This window comes from Mus pahari, chromosome 2, assembly GCF_900095145.1.
Source record: "Mus pahari chromosome 2, PAHARI_EIJ_v1.1, whole genome shotgun sequence".
NCBI classification, from domain to species: domain Eukaryota; kingdom Metazoa; phylum Chordata; class Mammalia; order Rodentia; family Muridae; genus Mus; species Mus pahari.
The window spans coordinates 56,326,675-56,350,585 of record NC_034591.1 but is presented as its reverse complement, the minus strand read 5'-3'; the positions used below and the strand labels follow the sequence as shown (position 1 = coordinate 56,350,585).

At 41.5% G+C, this 23,911-nt stretch overlaps 1 protein-coding gene across 3 annotated transcripts in view; it reads left to right on the top strand.

Annotated features, from left to right (window-relative positions):
- Dgki (diacylglycerol kinase iota) overlaps positions 1-23,911 on the top strand; it is a 449,040-nt gene that overhangs the window by 282,669 nt on the left and 142,460 nt on the right. For 2 of the 3 annotated variants that reach the window (XM_021190110.2, XM_029534779.1), the window contains one exon: positions 11,149-11,348. In XM_021190110.2, the coding sequence (XP_021045769.1) occupies positions 11,149-11,348 (200 nt within the window). Of the gene's footprint in view, positions 1-11,148; positions 11,349-16,286; positions 16,350-23,911 lie in introns of all 3 variants that reach the window. The other variant, XM_021190109.2, reaches the window with a different exon arrangement.

The following is a 23,911-nucleotide window of genomic DNA, read 5'->3' as shown; positions in this document are numbered from 1 at the left end:
CAGTGCAGGGGAAAGGCAGGCAGACAGCTGGCAGCAGGAGATGCGTTGCGTGCTTCTCTGCTTTCTTCTGTACTTCATAGAGTCCAGGACCCCACCCCAGGAATGGTGCCACTGGTCACTGAAAGCACTTCCTACCTCAATTAATGTAATCATAGGATAATTGTCACACAGGAACTCCCAGAAATCTGTCTGCCAGGTGATTATAGATTGTCAGATTGCCAATTAGCGTAGATCTTATTTTGCCACCTTGTGAGTGACAATGGTTTCTTCCTCAATAACCTCAAATTAAAACACTTTAACACAATAACCTATAGCGATTATGGCAAGAATCCGTGTCATTTCAATTGATAGTGTCTCTTAAGGTAGGACTTGCCCTTTGCATCAGCATTTGAGAGGGATGTTCACAGGGCTGGGGAGGTGAAAATTCAGCTGAGAAGGAGGGAAATGGATAGAAGGAAGAACGTGTGTGCCTTGGGTTCACTCTTTTGGTTTTTCGAGACAGGGTTTCTCTGTATAGCCCTGGCTGTTCTGGAACTCACTCTGTAGACCAGGATGGCCTCGAACTCAGAAATCCGCCTGCCTCTGCCTCCCAAGTGCTGGGATTAAAGGCGCGCGCCACCACGCCCGGCCTATGGGTTCACTCTTAATAGTTGACTTTTTTTTAGAGCATTCTTTATCACCAAAGCTTTCTAAGCTATTAGACAGGAAAAAAACAGGCTTAAATTCAGAAAGTATATGTGTAGGGAAAAATGACTAGAAGTAACAAAGCTGTACTGCCGTTTGATAGATACCCCCAGCACATCCACCCACAAACCATCCTGTGTTTTTTTTTTCTCTCTCTTATTTATACCTTGAGCTAGTGAAAGTTGATTGAGTAGTTACTGCACACCACAGCTTTCTCGTGCTACCCATGAAGTAGAAGGGATCAAGGAATTGTCTGAGTAATACGGGCCTGAGTGGCCAAAGGGAATGTTGTGCATGTCCTCATGGTATTCAAGATCAAGGCTTAGACCCTTCCCTGGTATATTTGATACTTTCTCTATTGCTGTGTTAAATTTTCATGACTGAAAGCAACTTAAGAAAGAAAGAGTTTATTTTGGGTAATAGCTCCTGAGTGATAGAGTCGATTATGGTACAGATTTGTTTTCAAGTTAACACGTTGGCTCACTGTCAACCTCAGATAGAAAGTACATTTACAATGACCTTGAACTTTCAGACATGTATCCGTCATGAATTTGGGTCTGTGGTCTTCTCCTTGGATCTGGTTGGGCTTGTGAATTTGTGATGAGTCAAGGTCAGTGGGGGCATGGAGAGATGATTCAGGAGGGAAAAGGACCAGAGTTCAGGTCCCTAGTACTTATGTGACATGTTTGGTGTGCTAACATGTGTCTGTCATTCTGGTGCAAAGGAAGTGGATATTGGGAGCCTTGCTGTAAGTTGTTGGGTCCAAAAGGGTGAACTCTAGGTTTAGCCAAAGCCTCTGTTTCAGAAAACAAGGTAGGGAGTGAGAGAAGAAGACACCCAGTGCAGATCTGGCCTCCATGTGCAGCAGTCACACACTCATGAAGGTATGTGCTCTGTCTATCTCTGTCTCTGTCTCTATCTCATACACACACACACTCTCATAGATGAGTGTGCTATTGTATAATTTCACAATTTCAGGGGTTGGACCGTAAAAGGCCATGAAGCAGTTAGGAAGCAGACAATAATGGTCACCTCTAATTGGTAGCAATTTTTGTAAATTCAAAGTAATACTTTAGACGTGTCTGTTTCCAATCAGTGTCAGTTATTAAATAGTGAACTCACCAGTGGTGTTCCCATAAATGACAGGCTACTATGTAGAACTGGTTAAGGAATGAGAAAACAAAAGCCCCATCATTGAGGTACTCACAGCGCCAAGGTGGAGGAAAGACCAAGAATAAAACAATACTTTTCAGGAGATAGCTGGGAGACACTAGAGAGGAATACCAAAAACAAGGGTGCCTGTTGGGTGATGCGGTCCCTAAATATTCCCAGAGGAGGCAGGAATGTAGTGGCCTATCAGAGCAAGCAGCCTGAGAGCACATGTCCTTGAAGAGCTGCAAGCAGTGGCTTAAGTGACTCTGCAAGTAAAACTACAGTCTTGGAGAGAGGTCGGGCAAAATCAGCCCCTTCAAGCTGTCCATGGGGATGATGTTTGGGCATGATGAGACTTGTGCCTGGACTCCAATCTCATGTGACCTGAATCTCTACCCCTGGTAGAGATTGACAAATCATCAAATTGGCATCCAGGTGGATGTGCACACTAAAGGGTGAAGGAAGAAGATGAAAGGGCCGGGTGAGTTACAGACATGTTTGGCTATCATGACCCATTGTGAACCTTAGAAGAGCATTAAAGAATCCTAGATGGTTACTGCAGACAATTGGTCAAAGGACGGCTCCATCGAAGAAGGTCGAAAATGTGAGAGCATTGTGCAAGAGCTGAGCTCTGAAGTCTGCGTAAGAAGTCAGCATGTACTTAAAAGTAGACAACTGAAAATGCGTGATTGGAAGTCAGGGGATCTCCGTAGGTTAGAGAGATGGCACTAAAGGGGTCTGTCATCCCCTCTTTGCCAGCCTGTGGCTAGCTGGGGTAAGGAGGGGAGGAAATTAGTAGGTGGCATTTGGTGAGGAGGGAAGAGAACGTGAAAGTCCTGACAACTGTAATTTCCTCTTCGCACAACATGAACACTACAAAGTCACGTGGGATAGTGTCAAATGTGTGATAGAATCTCCAATCCTAGTGACTGCAATTGCTTCCGGGGCAGAAAATCCTGCCTTAGAAAAACAGAGGTAGCTCTGCTTCTCTGTTTAAGTATACAGTTAAAAGCTGTGCTCTCTAAATAACCCAGCAAAGTACTTATAAATATTCACATTCATCTAACTCTATCCAGTGATAAAGTATTGCTTTTTTTTTCATTTGGTATGAAAGAATTTTTTTATGTTTAGTCCTTCAGTTTTCAATTCATTGAGGGTATTCTATTGATTGTATTTCCAAGAAGGCAAATTATGTAAAATTATAAGCATGAGCTTAAGATGACTGTCTAACGAGGATGGTATAGGTACTTAAAATTACTCTTTTTAAATGTATACTTAAAATGGCTTCCATATAATTTAAAACCTTAACTACTAGGTCAAGCTTTTTTTTTTTTCCAGCAAATTATCTTTTTTTTTTCCTAAGAAATTGACATGTCTGAAATCATTAAAGGCTACCTATTTTTAAGGTTATGCAATAAACTCATAAATATTTTTGTTCATTGCTTATAATTTAAGAGCACCCAAAGAAGAGGAAGCTCAAACTTATTTTTGAGAGGAGATTTTTAAATTGAATTACTGGAATGGAGAAGGGGCTATGTCTTTTAGAATGTTTATCTTGTAATTGCAAACTTCAAAGCGAAGTCTTCAATTGACTCCTTTGGTTGGATGCATTCCTGCTAATTAAGATGCTCGCTCACTGGGTGCTGAGTATCCTGATTGCCTTCTTGGGTTTCACAGAGCCCATAATCAGGCATTGTAACTTGTATTTGTTTCTGCCACAATTTTTTGTTATTATGGCCGGGAAGGGCCTTTCATGTTGAGTCTGTTTCTAAGTAATTTAAAACTTTCCAAGACAGTTCAAAGCGTGATTCACATGGAGGAAGTGGGACCCTCATTTGCAATTCAGGCTCCTCAACTTTGAAGAAAGCACACTGATCTCTCTGTTAATTGAAATTAAAATGTGTAAGTTCTTTTACATTTCTGGATGAGGAAGTTAAAGGACAGGGCTGGTCAGTCTGGGGCAGGGGTACAGAGAGATTCCCAGGGCCGAGGTTTTATATTTATGCATAATGAGATCTCTTTTGCTTTGTAGAAAATGAAATGCTAATTTTATAACTCACATAAATGTAAGAACTTAAGTGAAAGTCTCAGATCTAACCAGAACGCCTACGGAGACCTTCTTATATTCTGATTTCTGATGCCTTTCCTTCTAGTGACTTTGTTTTTGTGTTTGAAAACACACATGAAGTTTAAAAAGTGATTCTATATTTTACTAAGAGAATTTTTGTTTGTTTGTTTGTTGTTTTTCAAGACAGGGTTTCTCTGTGTAGCCCTGGAACTCACTCTGTAGACCAGGCTGGCCTTGAACTCAGAAATCCGCCTGCCTCTGCCTCCNCTGTAGACCAGGCTGGCCTTGAACTCAGAAATCCGCCTGCCTCTGCCTCCCAAGTGCTGGGATTAAAGGCATGTGCCACCATTGCCTATTGCCCGGCAAGACTATTTTTTTTTTTTTTAAGATTTATTTATTTATTTATTTATTTATTTATTTATTTATTTATTTAATGTATGTGAGTACACTGTAGCTGTGCAGATGGTTGTGAGCCTTCCTGTCGTTGTTTGGAATTGAATTTTAGGACCTCTGCTCGCTCCAGTCGTCCCTGCTCGCTGAAAGATTTATTTATTATTATAAATAAGTACACTGTAGTTGTCTTCAGATGCACCAGAAGAGGGTGTCAGATCTCATTACAGGTGGTTGTGAGCCACCACATGGTTGCTGGGATTTGAACTCAGGACCTTCGGAAGAGCAGTCAGTGCTTTTACCCGCTGAGTCACTCGACAGCCCCGAGACTTTTTTTTTTTTTTTTTTTTTAATATTATTGAATTGATACCTTCTTTCCCTGGGGTTTGTCATATCAAAGCAACATGAAATTCACACAAAGTTTCACACATAATTGCATCAGTATGGCAGCAGGTATTGTTCTCCCTACCACGATGGGCTTTCTTTGCATTCAATCAGTATCTCAGAAGCATCCTACCAATGACAACTTAAGCTTCATTATATAAGCACATCACAATTTAAATAATAATCATTTCTTTTATGAAGCTTTCACGTTTCTGATGTTTGGTGTCATAAGTAACTCTGATTAATGTTGTGTGTAAAGTCTGTGAGTTCAAGTTGTTCTGACAGATCCACAGGGAGGAGAGTATTGATCCAATGTCATAAATGTTTCTAGAACTGTCTAGAGATGTTTTTAGAATGCTTTATAATAAGAATTCTAAAACTCCTTTATTTAATATTTATAGACACAATAGTAATAGGCAGAGTAATAAGAGCTGATTAAGGTTTAAAACTGTTCAGCTAATGGAAGCGGTAATGGGAATACAATAAATGCATAAAGGAATTAGGTGTGTCTTGTGAGGTTGAACTTGGCAAAAGATGGTTAACAGCTCACTAAACAGCACAAATGACAATAAGAATAGCCTATTGTTATTATTACACCTCGTCTTTTGAAAAATTCATATATTTTGTGTGTGCTGCTGACTGGCTCACTTTTTATTTTGAGTTTTAAGAGAAATAGAGGAGGAGTGGATCTGGGGAAGAGGGGAGGTGGGAGAGAGGGCAAACAGGAGTAGAGAGAGGGAAACTGCAGTCAGGTGTAACAAATAAGAGAAGAATAGAGAGATGCTCTAAATGCATGTCTTTTGGCACATGTGTCTATTGCAGATAGAACCCGTCTACTTTATGTATGTATCTTCTTCATGTCTTTTTTAACAAACAAGCATTTTTAACATTATTGCATTTATTTATAATTTAATCTTTGAGAATTTTATACACAATTACACTATAAATGCATGATTTTCACTACTTTGTACCCTCTTCACCATTACCTCTTCCATCTCCAACTTCCCCTGGGACTCATCTTAAACACTTTTATGATCTCTTCTTTCATGGAGAAGGCTTAAGTTCTGTTAGGGCTACACACATGCAAGCATGCAGACAGGTGTGTGCTTCCGAGCCCCTCCCCCCCTTAAAAATCTTAACTAACTCCAGGTTAGACTGGGAGGGCATTCTCTTGTCTCCTTGATGATTTATAGTTTAATGTTTTCTAAGTAAGTCTCTTAACGCAAGAAAACTTTTGTGTGTTGTACAAGGTGACTTTTACTCCGTTAAAAACATTTGTTGTTCTTACCATTGTTATTGCTGATTGACCTTTCCCCCTCTGTAGGGCTGTCCTGGATCTTTTCCTGAATCCCATTTCCTTCCATCCATTTGTTTTGATGTCAGTGCACACTGTCCTGTTTAATCTGCCTTTATAATAATCTTGTCCTTCGCCAATTTCACATATGTAGTTGATTTACTCTTTGGATTAGTCACCCCCACACCTGCACCTTCCTTATCTCCCTTCCACCCCTGTCCCTATCAAACTCACTCACCAGTTCTACCCATTCCCTTTGCATAATTGTGTCCTTTGGTTTGTTTTGTGAGCCATTTGGCTTAACCAGACCATCTCTGTGACCATGAGATTGAAACAATCCTTTGGAGCTTGTTGGGGCCACCTGTGGGTTGAGGGCAGGGACTCTCTCTCTCAGTGACTGTGTAAACAAATAGGCTGTCCCACATACAGTGGCTTATGCAATATGATGGTGCTTTGTATGCATTTATAAAGTAGTCTAAGGTTCTGCGGGGGGGGGGGTCGGGGGGGCATTGTGCACTTTTCATTCTTTGTTCTTATGTCGCCTGTCTGCCTCTGTCCTCTCCCTTTGCTTTTCCCTGTACAGGAAAATTTGTGATTATATTGTACCCACTCCCAGATCCCAGAGCAATTGCTCTTTCTTTTCAACCTTCGTTTCCTTACATTGGAAAATGCACTTCTGCTGTGTATGGCTTTCATGGTTTTGATGAGTTAGAGCACAGGCATCCTTTGGTGATGGCAGCACGGGCATTTCTCTGCGCACTGCAGTGGTGTTCTTTGTATTTAGTCCGTTGTAGTTTCATTGATTTTTATGAATCTGAAAGTTGACTTTTATCCATGTACTCTCTGCTCTCTTATCCTTTCACTGCGTTCAGTAAAAGAATTTGCTAATTACTGTCTCACAGATGGTGGAATAACATGAAACGTTCCTGTCTGTGTTGCTGAAACCAGTAATATCTATCGATCTGTTTCCATCTTCAGCGACCTATTTCTTTCTGCAGGATCCAGTTTGCTACTAATTTTTACTGTGAGATAATTTCAATTTTTCTTTCCTTATAGATCATGGTTTCTTCTTTATGTACGTCAGGATCCATTGATTATCTACTCATCAGATGATTCGCTGAATGTAATCTAAATTGTTTTATTGTTAGGTAGTACATATTATTTTAACATTACCTTTTTTGGTTCTTCCTTTACAAGTTACAAAATGTGTTTAGTATAAATGACGAATACTAACAAGTTGAGAGTTAAGAATGTCAGTAGAAATGTGTTTCTTCCCAGATTCATACAAATCTGTCTTATCTTATTTCTCAGGCTATATTGTTGATTCTGTCACTATTTTAACTTTCAGAATATTACAGATTTTTAAGTTATGATTATTTCTTTAGGTAGCTTTAAAGCATCAAGATTTTCCCCTAAATTGTGCCATAGAACTGCAGGTTAGTGTCTTTGTAAAGGCTATGAAATCTATAAGGCATTTTTTTTCTTCTATTTTTTTCTGTCATGACGTTATGTTGGTACTGGTTAGAATCTGTGTCCATTGGACAGAGATAAAAATGGCATACACGTTCAAGTCCTCTCAGTGAAAAAAGTACTTAGATTTTCCAGTCTTTATCTTGTCATTAAGAGGGAATTTGTAAACACAACATAGTTAAAATTTTTAGTGAATTTTAGATCCCTTATGCAATAACTAGAAGAAGGGTTTTTTCAGAAAAACTCCCTTATTTTCTTAAACTGTGCCACTTTATTTTGACAGTGACTGACTGACTGTTAATTCTGTGGCAGATGCAGAGAAATAAAGAATGATGATTCTAGATAGGATGAGGCTGTATTTAAGAACAAGATTTTGTTGAATTTTAGGCACAATCTAGAATCATAAAATACTAGTCTAGAAAAAGATCACCGAAGTAAACCCAAATCAGCCACATTTGAGGAAATGCAAGTACAATTAGTTTCTCTGTAAATAGTTAATTATGTGGACAACTCATTGGGGAAGTATTGCTGCTGTGATTGCTACTTAGGCTTACTAACAGCAGCCAGTGAGACTTTGTAGCACACTGGTGTTCAGAGTTTAATTCTTGACGACCTGGGGGAAAAGCAATAAAACTTAATGATATTACTCTATGGAAAGAGAATGATTGCAAAAGCTTTTGTGGGACATTGTGAGCTAACTAGTCATGGTGCCACGAATTGTCTAGGTAGAATTTCTTCCTTTTCAATAAGCATCGTGCATTGGAAAAGGAGGAACTGGTATGAGCTGGTTTCACTGAGGCTGTTGAAGTACAGAAGAATAATGAGAGGATGTCAGAGGCACTGAAAAACAGACAGCCTGTAGATCAGTCATCAAGTAAACAAAGTCCCTGTCACTTCTGGCGCTACAACGAGAGTGGAGTGGCATGAAATGGTGATGTTAGTTCTAAGGGACCCAGGACATAAGATAAGTGATAGTGGAGAGAGACATGTGGCAATCTGAGAAGGCTTTTGATTGGCTTTGTCATGAGGGTTGTAAACCAGGAGTCAGTATTTTTTTTTTTAGATATTTTATTTATTTACATTTCAAATGTTATCCCCTTTTCCAGTTTCCCCTTCGAAAACCCCTTTATCCTACCCTCTTTCCCCCTGCTTCTATGAGGATGCTCCCCCACTCCCCCACCCACTCACCCACTCACACCTTACCACCTTGGCATTCCCCTACACTGGGGCATTGAGCCTTAAGAAGACCAAGGACCTCTCCTCCCATTGATGCCATGTAAAGCCACCCTCTGCTACATATGCAGCTGGAGTCATGGGTCCCTCCATGTGTACTTTTTGGTTGGTGGTTTAGTCCCTGGGAGCTCTGGGGTGGAGGAGGCGTGTGTCTGGTTGGTTCATATTGTTGTTCTTCCTATGGGGTTGCAAACCCCTTCAGCTCCTTAGTCCTTTCCCTTACTTCTCCATTGGGGTCCCTGTGATCAGTTCAATGGTTGGCTGCAAGCATACACACCTGTATTTGTCAGCCTCTGGGAAAGCCTCACAGGAGACAGCTATTTCAGGTTCCTGTCAGCAAGCACTTCTTGGCATCCACAATAGTGCCTGTGTTTGGTGACTGTATATAAGGTGGGGAAGTCTCTGGCTGGCCTTTACTTCTGTCTCTGCTCCTCATTTTCTCCCGTATTTCCTTTAGACAGGAGCAATTCTGGGTTAAAAATTGGGAGATGAATGGGTGGCCCCATCCCTCAACTGGTGGCCTTGCCTAACCCCTGCATATGGTCTTTACAGATTCTCTCTCCCCTTTGTTGGGTATTTCAGCCAATGTCATTCCTGTTGGGAGCTTCTTACTTTCCTGGCATCTGGGTCTTTCTGATGGCTATGCCCAGTTTCCCATCCCCCATTGCTACCCAAGGGAGTTATTTACTCCATGAGAAGTGGGCCTGTTGCTGAGTCTGTTCCCATGAGTCAAAGAGATAGAGATGGCTTCTAGGAGAGGCTTAGCCACAACTGGGTAGGCTGCTTGAAAAAGAGAGAGATACTAAGTTAGTTAGCCATTACTGTGGTAAACTATCTGGGATAATTAATTGGCTTTTAATCAAAGGATTATTTTTGCTCACAATTTGAGTCTGTGGTCACTTGGGTGTTGTATTGGGGCCTGCGCCAAGGTAGCACATTGTAGTAGGGGCACATCATAGACAAAGAAATAATAACAGAGGAGAGCTAGGGTTCTGATACCCTCAAAGACATGACACCAGTGACCCAGCTCTACTTCTTAAAGGTTCTCCCATGTCCCAATAAAGCCATGGGCTGGAGACCAAACATTTAACACATCTGCCTTCAGAGGACATTCAAGAGCCAAACTGTAGTGTTCACTGTGGTAGTGCAGGTCTGTGCTAAAGAGTACTAAACTAAACTGTACTAAAGAGGCTGAAGCTGGAGGATCAAGAAAGATTCCAGGTCAGATTAGCTGTAGACTAACATCTTCTTTTGATAAAAAGAAACAATAAAAACATCAGCACCACCGCCACCAATATTCCAAACAGCAGAGATATGATAACTATTTTGCTTTCTCTTTCAGCTTGAGAAATATACATATGTATATATTCTTCTTTGCGTATGATATGGAATATTATATTGATTATATTTTTCTACATGTACTGACAGATATTCCTAATGCCCTTGACTAAATAATCCATTATTTACTCAATAAATTATATTGTGAAATCCACAAGGTCATGTCTCTAGAAAGATGAATGTAATTTTCTCTCTATATTTCCATTGGTTATCCCCACTGCTATGCAGACACCAATAATTTAATGACATGTTTTTTTAAAGTATTTTAATTCTTTGTCTAGTAAGAATAGTAAAATAACCATTTTTCTTTTTTTATTTGTTCACATTATTCTAATTATATTTGGGGCTTTGTTTTTCTAAATTAGTTGCAGAATTGATTTCATAAGTATAATAGCATTAGACATGAGCTTTTCAGGTTTCCAGAATGTCTTAAATTGGAAAAACCTACTTTTCTTTCTTTCTTTTTATCACTTTCATTTACTGAAACAAATTTGAAATAGTTTGAAGAGGTTTTAGGTAGAAAGAAAAATTTTGTCAACGTTATAGGCCGTACACTTAAGCATTTAGTAAATGCAGTTTTGAAATTGGTGAAGTATGTGCTCTGCATTTTTTATTTTATTGTTATTATGCTGACATCAGTTACTTGATGAGAATAGATAACACACACACACACACAGCCCTTTGAATTAATTAACCTTGCATGAGGTCTGTCAAGATGGCTAAACAGATAAAGGTACATGCTGTCAAGCCTGACAGTTCTACCAATGGGACCTACATGGTGGAAGAAGAAAATCCATTCCTGCCAGCTATCCTCTGACTTCCACATGCACTGCATAGCATGCAACCTCAACTTGAAAGATACATAAACATGTATTTCTCTTTTTTCCTGGCACAGCTGTCTTTACATTCATACTGTGTAAAACGGACAGTGGCTATTGCTGCGAATACATGATGCACTTCTTCAGTAGCTTTCCACATTGAATTTATTTGTAGCTATGGTGTCTTCAAGTTCTTGTTGGCTAATGAGTGTTACCAGTGCTATCAAAGGCTGTTGGGTATCTGCAGTAGATCTGGATGTGACTTCCTAAAGTTTTAAGTCTTTGACTCTTGGTTCCTCTTCTCCTTCCTTGGACAGGCTGCCCTGCAAGTTGGGGGCCATGGAGAAAGGCTGCACCAGTGTCGGGAAGTGATGCTTCTGACTTACAAGTCCATTCCCATGCAAGTGGATGGGGAGCCATGTCGGTTGGCACCTGCTATGATTCGAATCTCCTTGAGGAATCAGGCCAACATGGTACAGAAGAGCAAGCGGAGAACCTCGATGCCTTTGCTCAATGAGTGAGTCTGTGCTTGCCTTCCTGGGTGACATGGAGACACGGGAAAGCAGATGATAGAGCATGTGCATGCTCTGGGGACCTCACTGTGTTAGAAAGGAGAGAGAAAAAAATCAAGGAGGAACCATATATGCCCTTCCTTGATGGCTCTCATGGGAACATGTGCAATCTCATTTTATTTATCTTAAAGTTATTTGATCTTCTATTTGGTAAATTTTGCTATATGTAAAATAGATGATTCTACTTTGCTAATCATTTGGGGGTGTATTGTGTTCAGATGAACTAGTTTTAATATTTAGTTTGGTTTATAGAGGCATTTTTTTTTTTCCTGCCTGTCAGTGAGTGGTCCCTCTCCCCACCTTTCCAATTTGGAGTCCTGTGTCCTCTGATGAATTAACCCAGTTTTGCCTTCCAAGGCAGCATCTACTGTTCAGACTGAATTCAACTCACTATGTCTACATTTAAACACCCACTATCCCTTCCTTTCTATACTCTTTCTTTTTTATTTAGGTGTTTTAATAAACTGATTCAAGGTAAGGCAATAAAGATTAGGTAATATAGGATAGATGGTCATTTTCTAGTATATTCAAATTGGCAACTTAATTATCTGCTCATGTTTGAAGAAATAGCTGGAGGTCAGTTTTTGAGTATCTTCTAGATATCATGCCTCTATGCCTAAGGTCACTTCAGGGTCTCAGGTCATTCTCTGTCACAGTGAGGGCCCTCGAAGGTGCACCTCCTGTTTGCTTTCTGTGATGCATGGTTACCGATTGTACTGAATGGCTGACTTCCCGGCGGTGCCTGCAAAGAAGGGGCATGCTTTGCCATGTGTTCATGAAGTCAAGGTGAGAATCTGCACAAATTCCCAGAATAACTGATGACGCAGGTGCCACAGCGCCTGTCACCTCCCTCAGCGCCAGCATATGCGCAGGAAGAGCACCAGATAGCACCCCCAGGCACTTCAGCTTTTGCCATCCGCTTCTAAGTTTGAGGCTGGCGCGAGAAGTCCGCTTCCTCTGTTCTTGGAGTCTGGACTTCCTGGAACATTGGCCTGGTTGTTTCCTCAAGCTTCCGTTTCCTCCATTCACTCTGAGGTGACAGTCCTCGCTTTATTTACCTTTTGGCAGCTGGCAAAACTCTTGGCGCGTTTGCTGATGCTCTCTGTCCTTGCTACCTTTTCCTTCTTCTAGGTTGAAGACACAATTGTGAGTTTATATGTTAAAAGAGACAAGATGTCAACAGTTGTATGTGGTCCTTCACATTTCTTCTAGATATATTAGTCAAATCATGACCCATTGGTTTGGCAGAAACCTAAGGACCAATGGATAGAAAGCTACCTCTGAAGTTGTACAGTGGTCAAGGTGTCTATGTCACTTGTAGATCATCGGTGGAAAAGACAGAATTAAGCTCCATAAGTTTACTATCACTCAAGTAAAGAATACACCCTCATGGCCTTTTTAGACGTAAACCTCTTCAAGTGTTCAGTTTCGAACAGCTTTTATACTCTGTTAAGCAAGAAATTTGTCTTCTTTATGTAAACCTGTTGATTAGGAGTCATTTGGCTTCCTTTACATGCAAAACAAGTGCACATAAGGTTTTGTTTTGTCCTCATCGCATGTGTAGCATATGACACTTTCCTTGCATTCAGTTGTACAGGTGTCCAAGACACTTCCTACCTGGGGAAGTGTTCCCAACATATCAGCCTCATGTGACACAGAAGACCATATCCAATAGGAGTCAGAGCATATATTCATTAAAAAAAAGAGTTAAAAATTGAAAACACACATAAAATTATTATTCAGCATTATATTTAAAATCTGTACTAATACTGCATTTTCGAAGAAAAAGGAATAAACCTGGTTACCATGTCAAACTTGTTCACTAAGCCTGGCTTTCTCTCTCCTGAATGCTTTTTCATTTGTATAGTTAGATTATGTCTACATCATCATAAAACCTCTCTCTCCCCCCCTTCTCTCTCTCGCTCTCTCTCTCTCTCTCTCTCTCTCTCTCTGTCTGTCTCTCTCTGTCTCTCTCTCACATCTAACTTCTTCCTCTGAGGTTCTCTCAGACTTGTCCATCATTGAGTGATGGAAGAGATACGGAAAGGCCAAGCTACTCCTTTATTTCTCTACCTCCCTTTTCCTTTCCTTGCTTTCTTCTTCTTCCTTCCTTCCTTCCTTCCTTCCTTCCTTCCTTCCTTCCTTCCTTCCTTCCTTCCTTCCTCTATTTATTTATTTACTTAATAAACGAAAACTGTTTCTGTGGCTCAATTTGCCTGTATACAATTTTTTTTTTGCTAGAAGGGGAAGACAACTACTTTCCTGTGTCATAAAATTTTTATATCAATGGCACAGCTCTTTGTGTGTATGCATATATACACATGTGTGTGCATGTGCAACTATGTATGTTTTTGTGTGCATGTGTGTATGTATTCTCAATTTAGGGGTGGTAACTGCTTGTTTCATCTAAGGAACTGGGCTCCTTTCATCCCTGTTACCTGGGAAGACTTCCTATTGTAATGCTCTGGTTCTCTGAATAACTGCTTCTTCCCCTGAATGCCGGTGTGTCTCGCACATCTGTTCTTTCTTTGTGATGTTGAATCTCAGGTCTGCAACTTCAGCCTTGGCAATTTTCCCAAACTAAAGACTATTCCCCAAACACTGTAATTGACAGTTTTTCCTTAATGAGGTTTTGTGGCAAGCTCAGATTACACACTAAGAACCAGACCCTTAACTCAGCTGCCTTTGAATTTCCTTCTCATCTGTTGTGTCTGTTCCTCACCCACATGCACATTCATTATGGCTTTCTGTCCCTGAAGCCACATCACTCACCTCCACTCTCCCACTCCTAGCTGGTTAGCTAGCACTTTTCTTGAGACCACCTTCAGTTCATCACTCAGATCGTACTGCACACCGTCCCTCCTGTTCAATAGGAAACTGCTAATGTGTGCTCACAGTTGATTCATTTCCCAGTTTACCAGGCTGCCCCTCTTTAGAAAGATGACTTTACTATACCAAATAGAATTCCCAAAATGGGAAGCCTCTGTTCCTTATCTTCACTGATGGTTTTGATATTTTCTGTCTTCATCCTGGTTTCCTTTGTCCCAGGGGAGCTACAGCCTTTCTCCATCATCATCCTTCTGTTGCCTCTGGATTTTCTTCTCACAGGGGTCCCCCTTTCTCCTTTCATCTTCCAGCCTTGCTCACAGTACAGAACCTGATCCATGTATCACTTCCACCGAGTACCGTCCTCTAGCTGATCCTAGCAGCAATTGTACCTCTTGGTGTCATTTCCACCACATCAGCTAGAGCATCCCTCATCTGTTTGCTTGTTCTCTGCTCTGCTCTGCTCTGTGCAGAAACCCTGGGCTTTCCCACTCAGGACGCCCTGTACTTGGCATCATCTCTGAGACATGATCACACGTTGAATCTGTGACTCACACGTGCACTTCATTATACTTCTATTTCTTCTACGTTTCTTGGAAACTATTAACAGAATAACAGCCATGTAAAACCTCATGAATGTAGAGGTCATACAGTATATGTTTTGAGGATGTCTTACTACAAGTACAGGACAAATATTGAACCAATTACATATGACTACATGAATAATCAGAAGGAGTCTCTGTGATTGATTACTAAGTAGTAGACCTTCATGATGCCATGCTGACCACATTTATTATGGAAGGAAACATATTTACCAGGAAATAACACAATTTTATTAGAATATACAAAATAAAATATATTCACTAACTGATATTGGCAAGGGAGCGTACTTTATTTTATTAGCGCATATGAGAGTCTACACTAAATATTTTCCATACAAAATGTCAGAGATTTTTGTCTAGGTTTTTTACTCAAAAGGCCAGATGTATTTCATTGTGCTCTGTGTTGTGAAAAACCAATGAAGGTGACCAGAAGCTTAAAATAACTGGTGTAGAGGGAAGTCTTCGGTTACTACCTTGACTTCACTAGCAGTTATGAAGCACGGTCATTTTGTATAAAGGCAAGAGTGCTAGTTAGCTAACTTTGAATTGGGCGCCTGCGTTCCATCATCCTGGGCTACAAATGTTGGTTTTAACAGGGAGTCTTTGGAGGTAACATGGACAGAACACTGGCGTAAACTCATGGATGGCCTTCTGTGGGAATGTGTGTACCCAGTAGGTAGAGAATCTGGGGACCGCTGCTCTGCACTTAGTGAAGTTTAAATGAGAGAAGAAAAAAGGGGGATGGTACAGGGTGAGAGTGAGTTTGGGGGTCATCTTGTTAAATCACACAATGACTACTTTCCAAGAGGATTTATGGACCGGTCTCATCACGAAAGAATGAAGGGGTTTATGGTCTCGTGTTTGTACCTGGAGTATGAGTGACATTAAGTCATCTGAGGGGTGGAAAGGAATTCTGTAAGACTACTGCTGGTGTTCTCAGAAAGCCTTTGCTGTTCAGCTGAAGGACGCTCAAGGTTGTTGAGTCCCTCTTTTCAAGATGGCTCTCTGATGGGACCTCAAAGACGAGGTGCAAGGATGACATGGGTTCCCCTCCACGGGGAGAGGTCAGTGTGTTGCTTTCCCACTCGGATGTGGAAGCCCGTGCCTCCGTCCTTGAGTCGTCCTAAATGTCCTGGAGCAAAGGTGCCATTGACAACGTATCCTGTGCCCTCAGCCCACCCTCCTGCTTTGGCCCTGCGCTCCGGTATGTGGCTTGCCCGGAACTAGCCGCTTCCATGTGTCCTGTTGGCTTCATTGCTATCACCGGCTTCTCTGGATTATTTCCATGGCTGGCTTGATTTCCTTTTTATTTTTCTTTCATCGCTGTGGGTGATGCGCTCATTTAATTTCTGTTTAAACTTTGTGTGTCTCTCTTTTTCTCCCCGGCTTGTTCCTTGTTTGTCCACGCTGTCCTGCTGACTCTGTCTTCGCTGCTCATTCCCCTGCCGCCTCTAGCATCCATCAGGTGCAAGCTGCGGACCTGCGGCGAGTGTCTGCTCCCCCCGGCTCCTTCACCATGTGAGTACAGTGCCATTCTGTTTTGACCCTCACTCCCCAACTTCTCCTCAGGGGTGGATTGCCCACGGCACCCCTTTCCTCCACAGGTCTGCTGTTCAGATGAGGGAGCCACCCAATCATAGATGCTCTTGCACCCCCTTTTTAAATGTGAAGTAGAGAGCAATAGAGGAGCTCTCTGTGCTTTCTATGTCCCCACCCACTACGTGTTTGCACTTTCGCCTTTTTATGAGATACTACAGGGCCCGTGGCTGTGTGGATTGGTGTAACAGTCTACGCTAAGCATCACTGTTTCTCAGAGTCTGATAGGACAGTTAGACCAATACCATTACAGATATATTTGAGGAAGTGCTTATGGCCCAAACATGTTCGGAGCTCATTTTTGTGCCAAAGAGACACAGCTGTTATACAGTGATCAATGACCACGAGCTCTCACTGAGTTAGCAGAAATTCATTATTATGCATGATTAGTGATTTATGTTCAATGTATTCCAGGGTGTTTTAATTTTCTGGTGAAATGAAATAAACAAAATGGAAATAGGATTTTTAGGATTTTTTTTCTTTTAGCATTTTTGGCACTAAACACTGATTCACCTTTCTTTCCTTGCTCCATATTATATTACCTAGCATTTATTATGCTTCAAGTACCATGTTAGGTGCCTTGCATCCACTATGTAATTCTCAAGATGATACTGTGCATATGGAATAGTGTTCTTTCTCCTGTATACATGTTCAAGGTCACGGAATAAGAGGTCATAGAATGAGATTCAAATCCATGCAGCCAGGCTTCTAAACTCATGTGGCCTTCCATCTGTCTGGATTCTGAGTGTTTCTCCAGACCCAGCAGCGTGATCACTTTTTCAAATAATTCTTTCTTGATTCGTGCTTTCAGAATCAGTCACTCCTCATTGGAGTTCACTGTTTATGAGCATGTTATAGTTTTTAAAGTTTGATTTGGTTTTTATTGTCTGAACTCGAGATATGTGTATATCCCACTCCAGACTTAGCCTACCCAAGGTGATTAGCAGTATATCCGTATGGATCTCTGTGTTCTAGACCTTAACAGAGCATTGTGAAACTAAGCCACTAAGCCATAGTTAGTTGGTGGCCTCAATGCGTGGGAAAATATGTGTCTGTGAGGAACTGTGTAAAATCTGAAATCTAGTGGTGTTATAAAGTACTTCCTAAAGTTTAGTTGCTCAATCTTGTTTTCAGTTTACAGATGACATTTATTAGAAATATACGTTAGTTGACGAGTGTTCCTTTTGGCCCTGGCTGAGCACCGTGCAGTTTTATGCTGAAGATCTAGTGATCAGCAGCACCCCTTAGTATGTGCATGGAGCACGGGCCTTATAACTGAACAATCAAAACCCAACAAGGTAATGGTATTCCATTTCCAATCCACTGATGCTTACAGGGTAAAATTCTCCGTTCTGTGAGCTCCTTAGTAAACTTGTCTTCAGAGACTGGCTGTCAGTCATCTGATCAGGCTTTCAGTAGCTCCACGGACTGAGGTCAGAGAAAGGAGAAGGCTGGCAACTGAAGTGGGTTCGAGAGCTGTTGAGTTCCATTCTCTAGCAGGGCTGTGTTGACAGTGTAGCCATGGGGCTGTTGATTTGGTATTCCAGGAGAGGGTTGCTACAACAGGGTATTCGTTTCCACAGAATATAGCAGGCGGTAGTTGTGGCTACTTTAACACTGCAGTGTTAATACGAAAATATTTCTGCGGCATAGGTGCTGTACCTCTAAAGCATCTGTATAATAAAAGTTGGTAAAGCTGGGTGGAGACTTACCTTAAATAGAGCAAGAAGACAGAGAACAGTTTAAGCAGAGCCGTGCCTTTGGTTTCTTTGCATCATGAACAGTGCTGCCCGAGCCTTTTCTATCCACGCTAGTTGGAAGGCCCAGACAGGCTCAGCTCGATGACGTCGCTTAGCTCTCTCTCGACTGACTATCCAGTCCTGACACCCTGAACTGAGATCTTTGGCTTTCTCTTCTCTCAGGACCTGTTTTAAATAGATGCTCTTTGAGTCTTTGGAGGGGGCTCTCTGCTGCTCCCGAAGCAGCGCCGCCTCCTTGAAGTGGTCTGAAGTACCCTGTCCTAGAGAGCCTCCTTTTCTCTAGTCTCCAGGTGATGTTTCTGAGAGCACGAATGCTTGTGGTGATGAGAAGATTGTGAGGAGTCGAGATGTAATGTTAACACCCAACCACACACAGAATGTCAGTACCGTGAAATACTTTTAAGATTTATTTTTTATTACCTTTACATTATGTGTTAGGGGGTGGGTTGTGCACGTGAGTGCAGGTGCCTGTAGAGTCCAGAAGAGGGTGACTGGACCTACCGAGGCGCTGGATTTACAGGTAGTTTTATGCTATCCCAGGGTGGGCGCTGGGAGCAAACTCCTGACCTCTACAAAAGCAGTGTGTGTTCTTAGCCGCTGAGACCTCTCTCTAGTTACTAGTATTGTGTAATGATTTGGGCCTTTATGGCTGCATATGAATTTATGGATTTTTTAAAATGGTTTTCAGGAGTTTATTGTAGAAAGGCAGAGAGGGGGAGAATAATAGAGAAGTAGAAGCCATGTGGAGAGAGGGGGTTAGGGAGGGGGAGAAGGAGGGTGAGAGGGGAGAGTAAGAACAAGAGGGTGTAAGAGAGGGAAGTAAGTGCAAATTTATGGATTTTTAAGCAAAACTGTTTAATTCCCCATTCACTAAATAAGACAACGCTAAGCCAAGAATATCCACATGAACATTCTCTACAGTGTAGCTCAGAACTAAAAACCTCGATGTGATTAAGTTTCTTCATAGGGAAGTAGTCATTGAAGGGCACACACATGTTGCAGTTCTTAAATTGTGGATAATGATGTTGAACCCTTCATCCAGTTGCTCCATTTGAGCATCTGCTAAAAAGCATATGGAACCCCAGAATGAAGCTTTCCAGAATTCTTTTACTGGTTAGTAGCCACTTTTCATTGGGTAATATTTCCTTCTTGCTTTTCCGGCATAAAAATGAAATAATGTGATCTGTTTCCATTTGACTCGTCATTTTCAACTTTCAACACTGCTTACTTCAGACGTCGGATATTCTGGGATATTAAAGACATTGAGATCAGAAAGCTACGTTTCTGCCTCTGGGAAATGAACACACAAGCACTAGACCTAATTGAGTTGGCTACAGTGTAATTACAATCCAGCACGACAAGGCTTCAAGCAGAGAGATTTGAGTTGTACTTTCCTGTTAGCAACTTTTTACTGCATATTCGTCACAGTTGGTTGTGTTCCTTACCAGTCTTTGAAATTAATATGCAGCAACATTGTTACTTCTGGTGCAGTCCCGTGAGTTTTAAAGCAAGTGTAAATTCATATAACCCTCACCGTCACCAGAACACAGATTATGTCACTAATGTCACTAATTTTCCTCTACAGTGCTACCCTGTAATCCATCCAGATATCAGTGGTGAGTGACTCTCACCACTCAACATCTGACAGCCAAAGATCACCATAGATTTGTGCCTTTGAGGATTCCACAAAGATGGAATCAAACAATATGTGATCCACCTCAGCTGGTATTTTTGACTGAGTGGGACACCTTCCACATCTGTCTGACTTGTCATATGAAACAGTCATTTGTTGGTCTATGTTTTTGAGTTGCCTTCTACCCTGTGACTGTTTCCACTCACCCATACCTGGACTTTTGCTGGTTGAAAGGGATTGTTGACATGGCTCAAACCACTAAGGAGTAGATCTTGTATGAACAAAAGTTTCCGCCACCTTAGGTAAAATGTCTAGAAATGAGGTGTTTGGATCCACATGGCAAGTAGATTTGGTTTCCTTAGCAGGAGAACAAATGGGGAATTGTCTTCAGAATGGTTTCTGCCAAGTTTGCCTTTGGATGGGTGACGTTTGGAGTTCTCCTCATGTCCCGTGGCTTCCGGTGGTGGTCAGCAGAGCCGTCAGTTTTAACTGTTCATCTCTGCAGTGGCGGTGTGGACTCTCACGCACTGACTTTTGCCTGTAGTCCAGCTTACGACGTCTTTTTAATTTTAATTTGATAGCATTATCCAGTTTATCAATTAAAATGGATTGGCTTATTTTATTCCAACCTATACGTCTCCATTTCTGTCGCCTTGTGTATCAGCCAGGGTTTCTAGTGTGATATTGAATAAGAGTGGCCACTTGCTTTGCTGCTGGTTCTAGGAAACTTCGCTGCTTTCACTGTTAAGCTAATTGTTTGAGCTCCTTTATCCATTTATTTTAATTTATGTGTGGGTGTTTGCATGCATGTCTGTGCACCACATGTATTCCTGTTTCCAGCTGAGACCAGAAGGGGGCGCCCTACCCTCTGAAATCGGAATCACAGGTGGTTGTGAGCAGCCATATGGGTAGTAGGGCTCTAGCCCAGGTTCTTTGGAAAGCAGCCAATCTTCGAAACTGCTATGGCATCTCTCCAAGCCCAGTTGAACATTTCTTCTGTTGTGTTAGCTATCAACACTGTTTTTTTGTTTTTTTCAAAAGACTCTGACATTTGTTTGTTAGAATTTGCCAGTGAGTGAAACCATTTGGGCATTAAGCTTTTTCTTTCAACCTTTACCTGTAGATCAAAGGAGCTGGAGGGAGAGAGTCAACAGTTGGTAGCACACGATCCTCTTCCAGATGGTGGCCTGGGTTCACAACTGCCTGTGACTCTAATTCTAGAGGACCCAACAGTCTCCTCTGACCTCCCTGGGCACAAGGCAAGCACATGGTATGCATACATGCATACAGCCAAGTAGTTATACTCAGAAAATATAAATAATGAATAACCCCTTGAGTGGTAAATAAAGTTATTTTAGAATCTCTAGGACTACTCAGGTTATTTATCTTTACTTTGGTGAATTTTTTTATGGTTGTTTGATATTTTCAAAGAATCTGTCCATTTCTTTTATGTTGGCAATTAATATGTATGGAATTGTAAAAAGAACTTCCTTATCTCTTTTATTTCTGTGGCATCTGTAGGCGTAGTTCTTTTTTATTCCTGATATTTGTAAGTCAATGTATCTTTTGAAGTTTTCATCAGTCTTAGCAGAGTTATTTTATTCCCAAATCCCCAAATTGTCTGTTGGTTACACTGGCTTTCCTGATTGTTTTTCTGTTTGAAATATAGTTGAACTTTGCCCTTTATTACTTCCTCCCTTCTGCTCATATCAGGCTCATTTCATTTATTCTTGTTCTGGCTCCTTAAAGAATTCGACTTTTCTCCCACCTTAAGAGGCAATTGACATGATGGGGTTTAAGCCGAATTCTCACTGTCCTCAGGGTTGTGGCTGCAATTGTTACCTTGTTTTCAAATGTTTCCTGGAATTCTTCCACTGGCCAGCATGGCCATACTGTGTCTCTAGTATAGGACCTGGGCATGGTCTGCCCTCTGTCATTCATGTAGACACAGCCTGGAGAGAGACCCTTGCTTACTGCACAGAAATCTTTATGAAGCTCCTTTCTGAACACCTTCCTCTTGGTAGTCCTCAACCAGAGAATTCATAACTTCAGTTATTCCCTATAATCCACGTTTCCTTCTGTGACAGAAAGAGAAGCAAAAAAGATTGACCACACCCTCTGGACATCGAAGTTCCTGAGAATAGAAAGGAGATCATGTTCTTGGTGTTAGTAATCTTAGCTGTCACAGGACCTTTGCCATGCTGGCTACCAGAGCTGCAAAATGGCCCAAATCTGAAGTGTTAGTGGATGAAGGGGAGGAAGCATTAAAAGAGAAGAAAAGATTTATTTTTCTCAGTGAGTCAGCATTCTGAGGTGTCACTTTCCTGAACTCAGCCAGAGCCCAGACTTTCTGCCAGCTCTTTCCCTGCCTGTGTCTGGCATCCACTTTCAGATCGGTTGCTGCTGGAGTCCAGCTCTGGCCTATGGGAAGGGACAGTGAGGGAGCGCATCAGCAGGGAGTAGATGGCCTGCATTTGGTCTTCCTCACCAATGTGTTGCTAGTTTTCACCTTCCAAAGTTCCCTTATGGCTACTTTATTGCTTTATTTAGGGAGAAAAAAAAATGGTGGAGAGACTTCCTTCTGTAAGATAACTGGGCCACTGTACCAGGCCTGGAGCTTGTCACAGGTCCTCATCCCATGTCTTTCTGTACTCCCCGACTCTGTACATGCCCTAGCTCAAGGCAGCAAAGCATCTCTGCAGACACCAGGGCATCATCCTACCCGCCACTGATGTATGTTAACTATAATACACCATCCAAAGTTACAATTTAGACACAAACAGGATCCGCCTGGTGCTAACTTATGTGGTTTTGTTCACTGCCTGAGGGAAAGTACACATATTGGAAGGATAGTGTAACTTGTCATATTTCACCACAGGCTGACTGTGATTCAGTTCTGCAAAATTGATTTTGATAAATGAAGGCTTCTTGGTAAAGGATAAAAGTAAATTGATTTTCTTTGCAAAAGTTAAAGAGTTTGAAGGCGAGAAGGGATGAAATATTGTCACTGTGCCATTTTTGAGATTTTATTTGGGGCTGGATTTAAGAGTTCCATGGCTGAAAAAGTACAGATACAGAACTGAGAACCTCCAGTCGTCATGACTGAAGTCTGCGGTTTTAATGTCTGCATGCCTCTGAGGGGAGAAGGAAGCGAGCCTCTGCAGCTCATTAGAGAACACTGTAATTGTCTTCTCTAGCTGGCCACATCAAAACTTCCCCGACATTTCCTTAACCTTGTGCTGTGTATTATAAAATATTGGCCTCGCTCGCTGATGTGACCCTGACCCTGTAATTAGAAAATACGACTTGTAATTGGAAGCTATACTTGCTGCAGAACACCTTTTCTTTTCTTTCTTTCCATTAATTCCTCTACTTCATCTCGAATGGTATCAGGAAGCAACACAAGCACTGCTGAGAGCATCTGCATGGCTGTCCGTGATCTGTGAGTTGCGACTCTAGTGCAAAGGAGGGTCCCTCACCTGTGGTTGGATTCCACAGACCAAGCTCTTGATGGAAATGCACTCACAGGCCAGCTGAGCTTCTAGAATCTGGACAGGAAAATGTCCAGATTCAGATTCATGAATTTAAAAATATGTGTATCATACTTTCTGGCTCAAAAAAGAAAAAAAAAGTTTTGAGGACATTAAAAGGTCTAGGCAACCCAAACCTGTTTAGGTTGTTCCTTCACAACTAACTATTCCTTTTATCCTTGTACAATTCTGAACAAGTAGGATCATAGAAGCTTTTCTTATAATTTTAGTGCGCCTACGTCACTAGAGGTCTAGAGGTCTCCATTTTAAAAGATCAGGTGAGAACTGCTCTGTTTATAGAATTGGAAGAAACTAGAAACAGTGACTCAGGGTTAGTTTTACATCTTGAAAGCAAAGCTATTTGTTCTCTAAGAATCTCTCAGGCATTGCCCACTGCCAGCCTTACTTCCCCATCTCTCCCAATAGGCTGACATTTTGTATGTTATCTAACTGCTCCTCTCCCGTTTCTCCTTATTCATCCCAGGAGACCCACGGCCATCCTTTCCTTTCCTCTTCCTTACCTGACTCTTTCCAGCTTGTTCATATGGCAGTTGGGCTAAA